We start from the raw sequence: 14554 nt of genomic DNA, 5'->3' as shown, positions 1-14554 counted from the left end.
TAGTGGACCATTTTGATCCTTTGTTGTGCAACCGTTTAGAGCTTGTAAAGTCTGTTTGTAATTTGCATTGTCTATGTAGTTTTTTCTGAAATGTTTGCTTGTGGATCCCGAGTGAGGTGCTTCCCCTAAACCGTTTTCTCTTTTGTAGGTCCTAAGGGACCATATGAGGTTTTAGGGAGGCTGAACTTTGCGGACGTACATGCAAGGGTGTCGCACGACTTAGGCAAAACTAGCTAAGTCCGTGACAATAGGCTAGTTACTTCTCTTCTTAATGCCTCTTTAGAGTTGTTTGGCATTGATTAATCCCTCTTTAGAACTGTCCTCAGTCTGTCTTTAAAGTTGTTTAGATTGTTCAATCCTTGTTTGGAACTGTTTATCGCTAGTTAATATATTTTTTATAATTTAGTATTCTGGAGCACCTCGCTTCACTTGGGCGGGCGCCTAAGCGAGTGCCTAGCACCTTAGGCGTTTTGGGAACTTGGTGCCAAGGTTTGCCATATTAAGTTGTATCGCTTGGTATGGGCGGTACGTATTGGTTTAATAGGGGATCGGTATGTGGATCGCCCGTTATCGAGTAGTACTCGTTACATGGCCCCGTATCGGACGATACAAAGTTTGTACTGGTCAGTAATGATTGAAATCTGATTGTTACTAGCCTATATTAGTCGGTAATGATCGGATTTCGACCGTTACCAATTGAGGGCTCAGAGTGCCCTATTTCAAACGGTCAATTTGACTACTTGAGCTATAGGAAAGGATTTTGAACCCTTTCGTCCACCACAATTGTCCACCAGCGTACAAAGGCAAAGGCAAAGGCAACGGGGAAGACAATAGTATCAGTCGCACTGTTGGAAAAAATCGAGTCGAGCAATAAGACACATTCTCAATCGCATTCAACAACCTGCTCGATCCAGAGACATGGCAGCGACGTGGACAACAGTGCCTCGACCAATGATGGCGACAATGCCGAGGAGTTGATGGTCTCATCTACCCAATTTGAGAGTGATGCATGGATAGAGGAGCAACATTTTACACATACTATTCAAGATTTAGATCATGGAGTTCAACGAGGTACTAGTCAAGCTTATACACGAAAGGAGAAGGTAGTATGGTGACATTGAGTAGATGCGATAGAGCTTACACGACGTAGACACAGAGCGAATCTCATCGTATTCATAGTTGTCATATTATGGAGAATCTTACGAATAAAAACAGTACGGTGATAGTTAGTTATACTTCTTCGAGCAATAGTACAGTGATTGATCTTATGATACGGAGCAACAAATTAGTGGCGAAAGTAGAAGCTTTGATATTTTTCATGCTCCGTAGTAATACATGCCATAATTGTCCTTGCCTCAGGCACATGTGGTTCACGACGATCAAACTACGACCATCACCACATCGATGCACTAATGACATACGGTGTATCAGTATACTATGTTATGGGATCATTTTCAAGATTGAGTCCAGCAAATATATCAAATTGATATATAGATACATAGGATCGAAGACCTCGATCCATCACCCATAGAGTTCCATCATTCTTTTTGGTAGTAAAATCAGGTATATCCATCGATTGATTACTTGATTCATTAAATCTTAAAGTTTAAATTATTTAAAATATAATCTAACAATTCAAATCATGTCTTTATAGATAATTCAATATGAATAGAAGAAATGTTTGGAATGTACCACAAAGTTATTCCGCAAAGCACTAAAAAGATATGTTCCTATTCTTTCCTAATTTAGTTTATTTTTGCTAAAATTATACTAAATTGATATTTATTTCCAACTTAAAGACCCTAATCTAACTTTTTATTTTTTATTTTTCAAGAACTTTTGGAGCTATTTTCGGTAATTTTATCGAACCATCGATATGGCCAAGTGTACTGACATATGGTATGCTCGTATGCCTCGATACGTACTATACCGATGGTTGGTTGGTATATTGGTACGGACCAATAAGGCGAACCTTGCTTGGTGCCTAGCATTTTTAAAAACACTAAGGCTTACAAAGTTAAGTATAAAAGATGCAGGAGTCATTTGACAAAAATTAAGAAAAAAGAAAACATTTGATCCGGACCTCTCTCTTTTTTGAGACTTAATAATCATAGGCATGCTTTTTGTAATCCTAGAGCAAGAGTATTGTCTTCAGAGGCAATCATTTCAGCTGTCTCAGAGCAACTAGAGCATACATTTTTTGTTATGAGTATCACCATCTATTGTACCATTTGTAATTAGCATTTTAACCCTAGGAAAAAATTTGAAATATCTGTGTTATGCTAGTCATAAACTTTCCAGTTTTGCCTGTGATATCTTTTAAGCCATTTCTGTATCCTCTGTCAAGTGGAAGTATCATATATTATGTTAGTAATAGGACTCTGAACCACTACATTATTTCATAAAAATTATAAAAGAATAGGAATAGAAGGTAGATACCATAGGTAAAGGTGAACAAATCTTAAATGGTTCTTCAATATGATTGTTGTCTAGTGATTAGATAAGAAAGTATTGTTAGAAAGCATCTATGGATCTTTTTTTTCTTAGTATACATTCTGCAGCCATCAGTTCTTGGTTACAGAGGGTTAGAGACCATTAGGTCCTCAAAGAGTTTTTACTGCTAGAAGTTCAACTAGCAGGTTGAGGACAAGTTATTAATGTCTTGCAAGTCATTAAAATTAATTGATAACACATTCCTTGCGTTCAATATTATTATGCAAAATAAGGTTTGCAATTTCGGTCCGTATCGATGTACCGAGCCCTGCTCAATACGGTACGTACCGAGGTACACTGACAGTATGCCCAAAATGAGCTGAAAAACCTCCAAAAATACTAGAAAAATAGAAAAAAAAAGTTAGAATAAGGTTTTCAAGTTAGAAATAAATATAAATTTAGTATAATTTTAGTAAAAATAATGTCAATTAGGAAAAAATAGTGTCACATATCTTTTTGAGGCTTTAAGAGTAGTTTTATGGTACATTCCGGATCGTCCTTCCGTTAATATTGAATTATCTATAAAAAAAATTTGAATTGTTAGATTATTTTTTATACAACTTAAGCTTTAAGATTCAAACGAATTAAGTAATAAACCGATGGATATACCTACTTCTACCACCAAAAAGAACGACGGGACTCCACGTGCGGTGGATCGGGATCCTCGATCCTATATATCTGTATATTAATATGATCTGTTTGTCAGATCTAATCATGAAAATGATCTCACGACATAGTGTACTGATACATCGTATGCCAATGGTGCATCAATGTGGTGATGGTCGTAGGTTGATGTCGTGAACTATATGTGTCTGAAGTGGCTCTTGAGGCAATGATGAATGTGGCATGTATTGGTGCGAAGCATAATGAATGTCATAACTTCTATTTTCGCTATTGATCTATTGCTTTGTATCATATTGTTGCTCGGAGGAGTATGACCAACTATCACCGTACTGCTGTTGGCCGTAGATTCTCTATAATACGACGGCTGTGAATACGATGAGCTTCACTCTATGTCTACGCCGTGTAGGCTTTGTCGCATCTGTTCAAAATCATCCATTGGCTTCTCCTTTCGTGCATAAATTTAACCAATATCTCGTCGAGCTCCATGATCTAAATCTTGGGTGGCATGTGTAAAATATTGCTCCCCGGTCCATAATGTCACGGACAAAATTCTAAACAGGATGTTTGATGTAATGCTTATGTATGTCTGTGTCTTTTGGTTTGTTCATGCTTTGCACAACATGTAGAGGGACGGTCGAAGACTTAACAGCCTCATTTTAGTTGGGTTTGGTGGGATGGTCGAAGTTCCCTCTACTGTCGACGCCTTCGTCTGAATCTCCCTTTGCCACTGTCACCTTTGTCTGAAGCTTCCTTTGCCGCCACTACCTTTGTTCGAAGTTTCCTCTACTATCGCCACCCTCTTCTTCCCCACCTTCCTCTATAGTGTCATAAACAAAATTCTAAACAGGATGTTTGATGTAATGCTTATGTATGTCCGTGTCTTTTGGTATGTTCATGCTTTGCACAGCATGTAGAGGGATGGTCGAAGGCTTAACAGCCTTATTTTAGTTGGGTTTGATGATCGTTTTAGGCTTGTAAATAAAGGTTGTGTCATGTGGACACTTGTGAGAGATAATCGATCTGTAGTGAACCATTTTGATCCTTTGTTGTGCAACCGTTCAGAGCTTGTAAAGTCTGTTTGTAATTTACATTGGCTATGAAGTTTTTTCGGAAATGTTTACTTGTGGATCCCGAGTGAGGCGCTTTCTTTAACCTATTTTCTCTTTTGTAGGTCAAGGGACCATGGGAGGTTTTGGGGAGACTGACCTTTGCGGACGAACAAGCAAGGGTGCCGCACGACTTAGGCAAAACCAGTTAAGTCCGTGACACATGGTGGCAGAGTGGGACAAGCACTCATAGAAACACTTAGCATGTAAATGTAGAGGGCCTTGCGGGGTTGCGTTGAGGGCAGCCAGCACGTGCAACCGTTTGGGGGAAAACGAGCATGGAGATATAGGGAAAAGGAGTCGCTCAAAAGAGTGGGCATTTGAGATTGATATTCAGAGGAATGGCCAACCCTTCGCGTAAGAGGCACCACAAGAACTAGCAAGCTTGGAAAAATGCGTAGCGCACAAAGGTTGGGATAGCTGAGTTTGAGTTACGGCTCAACGTTGACAACTATACTTGATGGTGTTCAAGGCAAGCGAGGCGCTTGGTAACGGATGAGACCATGCAATGTGGAATGGATTGCTCAGTGATCGAAAGAGTTGTGCAAAGCTCACAAAGGTGAGGGGAATTGCTAACTCGAAGAATTCGGTACTCATGCAAGGGCTTATATACGGACGATGGAATGTTTGTGGTCATTCTAAGGCGACCGAATCTCGACGCCATGGAGCATTGGAACTTTCTCTTCGGCACGAGAATGATATGTCCGTAGGAGGCTGAAGTGTGCAGCAAGTTCATCATGTTGCTAGGCCTTGAGTGGTGCAGCGGGGACTGTATTGACGTGGAGTCGCAATCTAGCAAGTGCGTTTGCAGAAGACAGAACATTGCACGGTTTGTTCAGCAAGTCGGAGTAGTCCAAGGGGATGGTGGTCTCCAAAACTTTCATAGGGAAAGAAACGAAGATAGATGTCGCTCCAACGGGATATATATCCATGAGGGATAAGTCTCGGCTCTCTAAATGGATAATCATGTGCAACGGACCGCACATGTTGAGGAGTACCTCAAAAACAACAACTCCACGAAGCTCAATGGACCGAGCGAGCGACGAGGAGTCGTCGCATGATCTCACTTGAGAGAAAGTATTGGTGGGTGCATTGCGAGATCAAGTGGGGGAACGACCTAAGGCAACATAAATGAAGGCACACTTAGAGTCGATATGGAGATCGGACTCAATGGAGGGCTTACCCATGGAATGGTGGGCTCGAGGGCCACCATCAACTCAATGCAAAACGAGCGGAGCAACTTGGGTGTAACTTGGCAAAGTACCCAAGCCGCATGAAGGGAGCTGACATAGAGGATGAAACATGGAGCAGAGGCACAGAGTTTTCCTTGGACAGAGGTCAAGGACATGAACTCTTGCAGAGGCAAGAGCGGGATCATGTCGTTCCATGAGTCCTTCATTCCGATGGAGTAGACTCAGCTTGCATGGTGCCAAAGACGAAGGGAGCTTCTGGGTACATGTACCTTATCTCGGAGAAGCATTTGATGGAGGAACTAAGGTGACTCAACTTGCGGAGGCGAAGTTGGGTTTAGAAAGCCTTGGCACGGGGCAAAAGGACGCGGAGGCGGGTACTCTTGAAGAATATGCCACAGTGTTGCCATTCAAGTTGTCATGAAGGAAGCGATGCGCAGCGAAGATTGTGCTGGTTGGGGCAGAGGCCTAGGATCCAGACAATGGTGCACTAATTTCAGCGAAGTCGGTGGACTTCAAAAACTACTAGGCGACGGACTGTCCTAGAGCGGTGCTTTGTCCAGGTGTAACCCGAGAGCGGGGGGGACGAAGGTTGATTGCCAAAGGAGCGAACACAATTGAAGGTGGAAGAGGCCCTGTGATGTGTTGGTAGAGGCCACACATGGAGGGATCACAAACCAAGTTCATCCCATAAGGATCAGAATGTAATGGAGATGTCACTAGAAGGCGACATGGTGCAGCAGATCGTGGTGGAACAGTTCGTGGCAATACAATACACACGAACAGTTCGTGGTGGAACAGTACGCGGTGTTGTGCCTTTGCTACTCAGTGGAGTAGGCGGCAGGGTTGATGGAGAAGACGATACAATCCCAGAGGCGACCAAAACTATTAGATACTTACTCCAAGTTGGGGTGAAAACTTCCTGCATTCCAGAAGTTCGATGGCATTGAAAAGGTGAATCACAGTAGCTAACTCAACGCAAGGAGTGCAAACACTTCAAGTGCTTCAGAAGTGTGACAAAGAGCAGGCGAAGATCAGTAACCAGCTCGATGCATGGAGTACAACCCTCGAGGAGGCGGGCGAAGTCAAGTAACATTTTCCTTCTCAACTCTTAAGAGAATAGGTGAAACCGAGTACCCCAATTCTCTTATCTATCCAGCAGAGGAGCTCTGGAGAGGTTCAAAGACCCTTCGAAGATAATGGAAGATAATAGTTGTCAAATCCTCACCAATGGTGATCAGTGCTACTGAGAGTAGATTATCCGTTTCTTTTCCCAACAGAATTCCAATCGAAAGCGGAAGTGATGCGAATCTACTTAGAAGTGACAACAAAGTGAAAGAAGAGTCGATGGGCAAATTTGGTGAAGGTAGGACCCAAAACTTCAAAAGTTTATGAGGCGATGCTCGTTAAAGCTCCAACAAGCATCCATCGAGTTCAAGCAGCATGAGACATTTGAGAGATTGGCGCATAGTAAGGATGGTCTTTTCCTTCATCTGAAGGATCCGTAGGAACCAACAGGGATCAACACAACTCAGCCAACCCCACACTAGAGTCAGAGTCATTGGCGAGTTGAAGCAACATGGCGAATCAAAAGTTCAACTACTCATCAACAACAACAGAGAGCAGCTAGGAGCAAAGAGGCGCATTACAGCTGAAGCAAAAGATTGAAGACTCAACAAAGGTGAGGAGTTGCAGTGTTGGCAAAGGCTTCGACGAGGACGTCGAAGGAAAAAGCGGGAGAGAATGTCACAGATAAATTTCTAAACATGATGTTTGATGTAATGCTTATGTATGTCCGTGTCTTTTGGTTTGTTCATGCTTTGCACAGCATGTAGAGGGACGGTCGAAGGCTTAATAGCCACATTTTAGTTGGGTTTGGTGGCCGTTTTAGGCTTGTAAATAAAGGTTGTGTCATGTGAACACTTGTGAGAGATAATCGGTCTGTAGTGGACCATTTTGACCCTTTGTTGTGCAACCGTTCAGAGCTTGTATAGTCTATTTGTAATTTGCATTGGCTATGAAGTGTTTTCAGAAATGTTTGCTTGTGGATCTTGAGTGAGGCGTTTTCTCTAACCTGTTTTCTCTTTTGTAGGTCAACGGACCATGAGAGGTTTTGGGGAGGCTGACCTTTGCGGACGAACACGCAAGGGTGCCGCACGACTTAGGCAAAACCAGCTAAGTCCGTGACAATACACCACCCTCAAATTGTGTTAGATGAGACCATTGACTCCTTGGCACTGTCGCCATCATCGATCGAGGCATTGCTATCCATGTTGTAGCCATGTCTCTAAACTAAGCGGGTTGTTGAATGTGATTGCGAAGGTATCTCGTCGCCCGACTCGATTCTTTCTTATAGTGCAACTGATGCCACCGCCTTCCCCTTTTCCTTTGCCTTTGTATGCTAGGTGGACGATTATGACGATTGGGTATCTCTAGTTCCTAGAACAGTTTGACTCGATCTTGTTCAGTTCCTTTTGCAACATTCTAATCGAGGGGGATTTTCCTCCTGTTGGGGATGTGTTTCCTCTTCTTCTATTGTCTCGATGATAAAACGTAAAGGACGTTAAGGATCTCTCGCCTCATCAAGTGGAGGATCCTCCTCTTGGTTTTTTGTCGCTTTAACCCACTCTAACATCGGCTCTGAATTTTCGTTGTAGAATTGGAGGTCAATAGGATCAACCTCTATTTCCTATGTGGCTCTTTGTCTAGCTCGGCACATCATAACTTTAGTCATATGTTAAAGTGGACATATATCAATTTCTCCAATCGTCTATATGATAGTTTGTTGCGGACCTTCATGTGAATCAATGCGAATGTTAACCAATTATGTTCGCAACAACTAGATGTTGTCGTTTGTGAAAGTACACGGACGACAACTTTTCTTAAATTTGGTGCATCCCCTCCAAATTATAGCCACCACTCAACTACAAAAAAATATAAATAAGACTTTATTAGCATAACAAATAATTAATATTAAATATAGTTTATTGTAACGACACGATATAGCTATAACATCGGAGAATGAATCAATTATTTCTCGAATCAATTGACCCTCTATAATAGCATCAGTTGCATCAGTAGTGTTTGACAAGAGTCAATATATAACATTTCTTAGTGCCGACAATAAATCTGATCGCGTTCCAAGACTATACTGAAATTGAATTACCGGGTTTAGATAATATGCTACAAGACATAATTTTGTTAGTAGGAATTTTTTATACATTAAAAAATTATGAATTAAATTACACTGAATATGAATTTACCTGCATTATGAACTTACCTGAATTTATCTTGGTCCATATGAACTTCAATCCTACAATTGATGATCTGTAAGTATTGGTCAACCGTAAAATCATCTTTGAATGCTTTATTAACCTCCTCTCTTGCTATAATCAGCATATGCCGCAGATAAGACATTTATAGACGCTTGTCCATATTGACCTTACGTGAAGTGGTTCCACACCTATTATGATTTCATTCACGGTCTCCTAAAATCTAGAAGAAAGAATGGTCTTTTCTATCTTTCCATCACTCGATCTCGAATACCTGGATTCGAACTATTCCTGTAAGGTGACCATTGCCTTGAGGCCTTGCCTCTTTTGCTATATTGACTTTAAGGCAATGAAATTTGTAGCAAACCGAATGACTCTAAGCTTGAGTATCTTATCATTTATATACTTTTGCATTAAAGAGTGGACCCAATGATGATTATATATAAACTTTGTAATCGACTGTACTCAAGCTACACACTTATTGATTAATAGTAGCTCGCTAATATCCTTCAATATTAGATCCATGCAATGAGCTGCACATGGAGTCCAAAACAATGTTTTCTTTTTTTCCATCAATTGTAAACCGACCTTCTTGAAATTGACTCCATTGTCAGTGACTATCTGGACAGTGTATTATGGTTCGATCTCTACTACGGTGTCCATTAAATTTTTAATATAGTTTGCATCTTGAATCTGGACTTATAAAACACGACCCGTCTATTGCAATAAACAAGAAAATTGATGATAGTCATTCTTGTTAGTTCTATCCAACTGTCACATATAAGTGCCACCCCATATTCATCCCATTGCCTCTTGAAGAATTTGATCTAATCTTTTAGTTCTACCACCTCCCCATTTAAATACACGTCATGGGTCTCCCTCGGTGTTGGGAGGTTGGATTCCCGTGCCAGACTTTTGAATTGAGGAGACTATGCTATAATAATATGGACTTTGGGTTGTGTTTGTTGAAATCCTGTGGAAGGTGAACCATTTTGCAATTGCCTTCCTAATATCTTGCCTCTTTTCTTTTGTATATGCATCGTCAATCCGTGTCTATTTCACTATTTATGGAGGACAAGCTTGCAGATCAACATTAGTAATATCTAGTGTGAACCTCCTGCTAAGTCTTCTCATAAAACCACGGATTCCACTCTACCTCATGCTATCAATTCGACTTAACTAGGGAGGGGCAGTTGGTTACCTCATGCTGGTCAACCTCTGGATTCCTTGTAATGCAGATCCACTGCCACCGCCATGCTCCTATTGTGAGTAGGTCATTAATGTCTCATTGCTTCCTCGTACATATATTGATGCTCCAATAATGCACGAATACTAGCTCTGAGATCCGGGTCAATTTTATCGCCGCGACCCTTATAGTCATCATAAACTGGTTTCTGCATAACCCTATAGTATTTTCCCTCAACTCTTGCCTTCTTTTTTCATTGTATCTTCTCTTACATGTTGTAACTTATTTTGAAATGATTTGCGAACCTCCGTTGGAACCTTCTTGCATTTTGCAACATTGAGATACCTGCAAGCCAAATGCATCTTCCTACAAATGATTCCTCCACCCTTGTCGACGTAGTCACAATAAATGCACTATCAATAATGATGGTTCCTGTTCATCTTTTGGGTATGATCCCAAGTGTCATCATGTGCCTATTCCTTTGGTGTCATGTTTTTATCAAATTTAAATCAAATAAGCAAGTTACGATTACTCTTGATTTAAAATAACAAAGTGTAATTATATGTAATGTTATAATGAACCTTAACAAGGTGCATTAATTACGTAGAATTGACTCAATATCATTAAATCATCATTAAAACCACCAATCACAGTATTAACATAGTTAATTAAACCCTAATTAGTCCTCATTCACCACTATAAACAAGTCAAATACCCTAATAGGTATTAAAGACATTGAATTAACCTAATATTGATCAAATTTTGATTAAATCATCATTAAAACCATTAATTGCAGCATTAAAAAACTTAATTAAAACCTAATTAGCTTTATTTTACGTAATTTTGATCTAATATAGATCAAATAACGATGAAATCATCATTAGATACACTAATCACATTATTAACATAATTAATTACCCATTAATTATTTCTCTTTTAATACTATAAACATGTCAAACACTCTAATAGGTATTAAAGATATTTAATTGACCCAATATGGATCAAATTTGGATATCATCGTAATTAAACACATTAATCACAGTATTAACATAGTTAATTAATTCATAATTAGTTCTTTTTCATCGTTATAAATATATCAAACACCCTAATAGGTATAAAGACATCGAGTTGACCTATAAATCAAATTTCGATTAAAACATTATTAAAATCACTTTTTGTAGTATTAAAAAACTTAATTAAAACCTAATTAAACTTATTATACCATCACAAACATATGATCCAATCCTTAATTTCAAAAAAATCAATATTAAACACGTTAATCACAATATTAAAGACCTTAATTACTCCCTAATTAATACTATTCTCTTATCAAAAACATATCAAACAACATATTAGACATTAAGTCATACATCACATAGAATAGGCTTAATCATCTCATAAATCAATAAAAATCTAGAAAAAGAATATATACCTCTTGATTAGAGTATTCTTCCTCTTAATCCTCTCAAATTAGTCTTCTAAATTTGATCCGATCCATAAATCATCGCTTTGTTAAGTTTAGGAGAGTGAAAATGTGAGAATAAGAGAGAGATGTGAGTGAAAAAATGTTTGAATTTAAGAGATTAAGTGAAATGAGTTAAAAGAGGGGGAGTAAGGGGTTCAAAAATCTTTTTTTGAGCCTTAAATGGTTAAATTGACCGTTTGAAATAGGGTAATCTCAACCTTTGATCGGTAACGGTCGAAATCCGACCATTACTGCCTGGTACAGATCTCGTATTGCCTAATATAGGGTTAAGGCACTGTTACCGCCCGATAGAGAGCAGTCCACGTACTATTATTCTCTCTGATTGGTCTGTACCGCTCTTACCGGGCAATGCCCATCAGTAACGCAATCCTTGATGCAAAATACTAACATTTTCCTTGTTTTCCGTTGTCTCATAAGTTTGCTTAATATGAAGAAACTGAAAAATATGATTTCTTAAGCATGTCTTGAAAGAAACTTGTTGCTTTTTGTGAGATGCTTTGGAACATTTAACTATTTTTCATGCTAGGACCTTATTAGTGTATATAGAATCATGCATGATCTAGAATTTCTGTCCTACATCAGGTGTTATTTCCAAATGACTCGGTGGCCGTGATACTTGCCCGTATGATTGGTATCCTTGGTCCAATTGATGAGGAGATGCTTGCACTAGGTCAGGAAACAAGCAACTTCTTCACTGTAAACTATGATCTTTATCACAGAAATGAGGTTTGTGTCTCTCTCATGTCTATCACTTGATCATTCTTTTTCTAACTTGTTACTGTAAGCTGTATAGGATCCTTAAAAGATGGCCCTTAGTAAGCCACTAGAACATTTATGGGATCTTTAAGAAATGTCCTTTGGTAAGCCACTAGAAATTCTACTGTAGGTTATACCTGCCATAATCATGGCTCCAACTTAAAAGTCCTACGATATACCAATTCTGCATACCAGTCCAGTGTCATACTTAGTATATTGGTGTATCAAGTGTTAGTCGTACCATCCAGTAATAAAATATTAAACTTCTTTTTTGTCCGATAGTGGGGTATGAGTAATAATACCAGTCTTCAAAACCTTATTACATATTATGAAGATAAGAATCACATAAAGTAAAACACTAGTTTTTGGCTTATTATAGTTTTAACTCTCCTGGTGGAATTGCAATATATGTGGAATGGAGATAAAGGGACGCAAAGTAGCTGAACCCTATATACATCAGTATGTTCCATCGTATTCGTTGTGTTAACTCAAGTTGCTTAGTGAACAGTATTAGTTAGAATTTTCTATTAGTTTTTGGGAAGTCACTGAAACATAATTTAAAGAAAAAGACAAAGAAAATAGCTGATATCAAAGATCAAATATGACTTAAAAGGATGACCAATGTGATTAGGTTCATAAATTCTCATCTTGGATGAATAATGATATTGGAAAGATGATGAACAAAGAAAATTATCTAACTTGGAAGCACATATAGCATAGTTACAGAAATCTCTCATTTTTGTATTTACTACAAGGGAATATTGATTCTCCAAATTCGTCTAATCAGAGGATCTTTTTCATTTTTTATACACTCAAAAGTTGAATAAAGTCTTCCTTAAGGGGAGAATCCGAAACGGTTAGGGTCTTCATGTCTGGTTCAACTTGCATAGTATTGGTAGAGGAAACCTGTGTAAGCTTTAAATACCAGATTTTATATGGTCCATCTTGTGGATTTTTCTCAGAACACTTTTATCTTCTTACAATAACATCATACCAACAGCCACAAGTTGATCAATGTTCCCCAACTGCCTGATTGATTATAATTGTTCTGTAAATACACCAGGCACTTTATGCAACATATTAACTTGTTTGGTCTGGTGTTTTGGTGCCATTTCAACTGTCAACATGCTGAATGAGGCATCTGCTTATAGAAGCTATGGAAGATATTGTTTAGATCTAAGATCTTTGCACCGCTGCACGAGTGTTTGCAAATGATGAACTTAAAAATCATCATCAGCCTAAATTATACTTGCTGCTCAAGAGACTACAGTTAACTGATAAAAATTCTGAGTAGATGTAAGGTCTCATTTTTTTTATTCGAAAAGGAAACTCTAATTTACTCTCAAAAAATCATAATTCTCTTTTTATTGCCACCTTTTTACAGGAAGGAGACCAAGTGGAGTACTTAATACCAGAAAAGTCCTCACTGTCGCATCAACTGCAATCTTCTGATGCTAAATTTATTGATTTCCTTTCTTATTTACTCCAAATAAACCCTAGGAGAAGACCGACAGCAAGTGAAGCACTAGAACATGAATGGCTTTCCTTCTCGTACCAGTGAATCTGCTAAAAGTTTCACTTTGTGCATGTTAAGTTGGATAAGGCAAGTCTATCCAAGCATATCATGCATCATTTCGCAAGATTCCTCAGCCTGAAGTTTCAAATTAACCTGTTGTTGTGTGTCTGCAATTCAGCACCCCAGTTTACCACAGTGAGTGAATATACATGTACGGAACATGTAAATATCGGGAAAATCATGTGTTAATGTGTATAGTCGATGGCCTTTTGGATTATGTGACATGAATTTGTGTTCCTCATACACGGTTCTTTGGAGGCTGGAGAGAATCCAGCTTAGTTGTTTTCTTTTTCTTCTTAATTTTTCTATCTGTAATTGCTGGGCTTGTCTCTTTCCTGCATGTCATAATGGGTAACTCCCAACTTCTGTAACAGATATCTTGATTACAGTCAATTACTAACTGGTTTCAGTTCCTTATCAGCTCTGTAAGCTTCAGAAACTCATCTCACGTCTCAGCATATGTGACTGAATCTTTTAACATCAAAAGGAGAGTTGCTGCTAAGAGACTATTTCTTCACTGGCCACATCTTATATCAAGTGACTTGCATTCATGTGGTTTTTAGCTCTCTGTGAGCTCCATCCTTTAATGAAATTTACTTAAAAATTGTGAAAAAAATTATTTACAAATTCATGGGATTAACTAAGAAATATATTCTCTATCGAGATATTCGATTGATTAATAGTGCATTATTGCATGAGTCCACGTGTAAACATTTTGTACGTTATGTAATGTAATAATTTTTTTAATATTTAATAAAAAATAAGAAATGTATCCTGATCAATGTAATCACCAAGACACAATTTATTGTTCCACCAAAGAATCTTCCAGTGCAGAAGCCTTGCAGATTTGGGCATACATTCTTAA

The 14554-nt window shown here is 38.7% G+C and overlaps 1 protein-coding gene across 2 annotated transcripts in view; it reads left to right on the top strand.

The window, feature by feature from the left end:
* The window catches only part of LOC135651696 (uncharacterized), a 28845-nt gene extending 14739 nt beyond the window's left edge, over window positions 1-14106 (top strand). Inside the window, exons 7-8 of one of the 2 annotated variants that reach the window (XM_065172012.1) lie at window positions 11940-12083; window positions 13498-14106. In XM_065172012.1, the coding sequence (XP_065028084.1) occupies window positions 11940-12083; window positions 13498-13674 (321 nt within the window). In that variant the 3' untranslated portion in view covers window positions 13675-14106. The remainder of the gene's footprint in view (window positions 1-11939; window positions 12084-13497) is intronic. The other variant, XM_065172013.1, reaches the window with a different exon arrangement.
* Window positions 14107-14554: the final 448 nt, after the last annotated feature.

This window comes from Musa acuminata, chromosome BXJ3-10 (assembly GCF_036884655.1).
Source record: "Musa acuminata AAA Group cultivar baxijiao chromosome BXJ3-10, Cavendish_Baxijiao_AAA, whole genome shotgun sequence".
Lineage (NCBI taxonomy): Eukaryota > Viridiplantae > Streptophyta > Magnoliopsida > Zingiberales > Musaceae > Musa > Musa acuminata.
The sequence above is the reverse complement of the archived record's forward strand: the minus strand, read 5'-3'. Positions and strand labels throughout refer to the sequence as shown.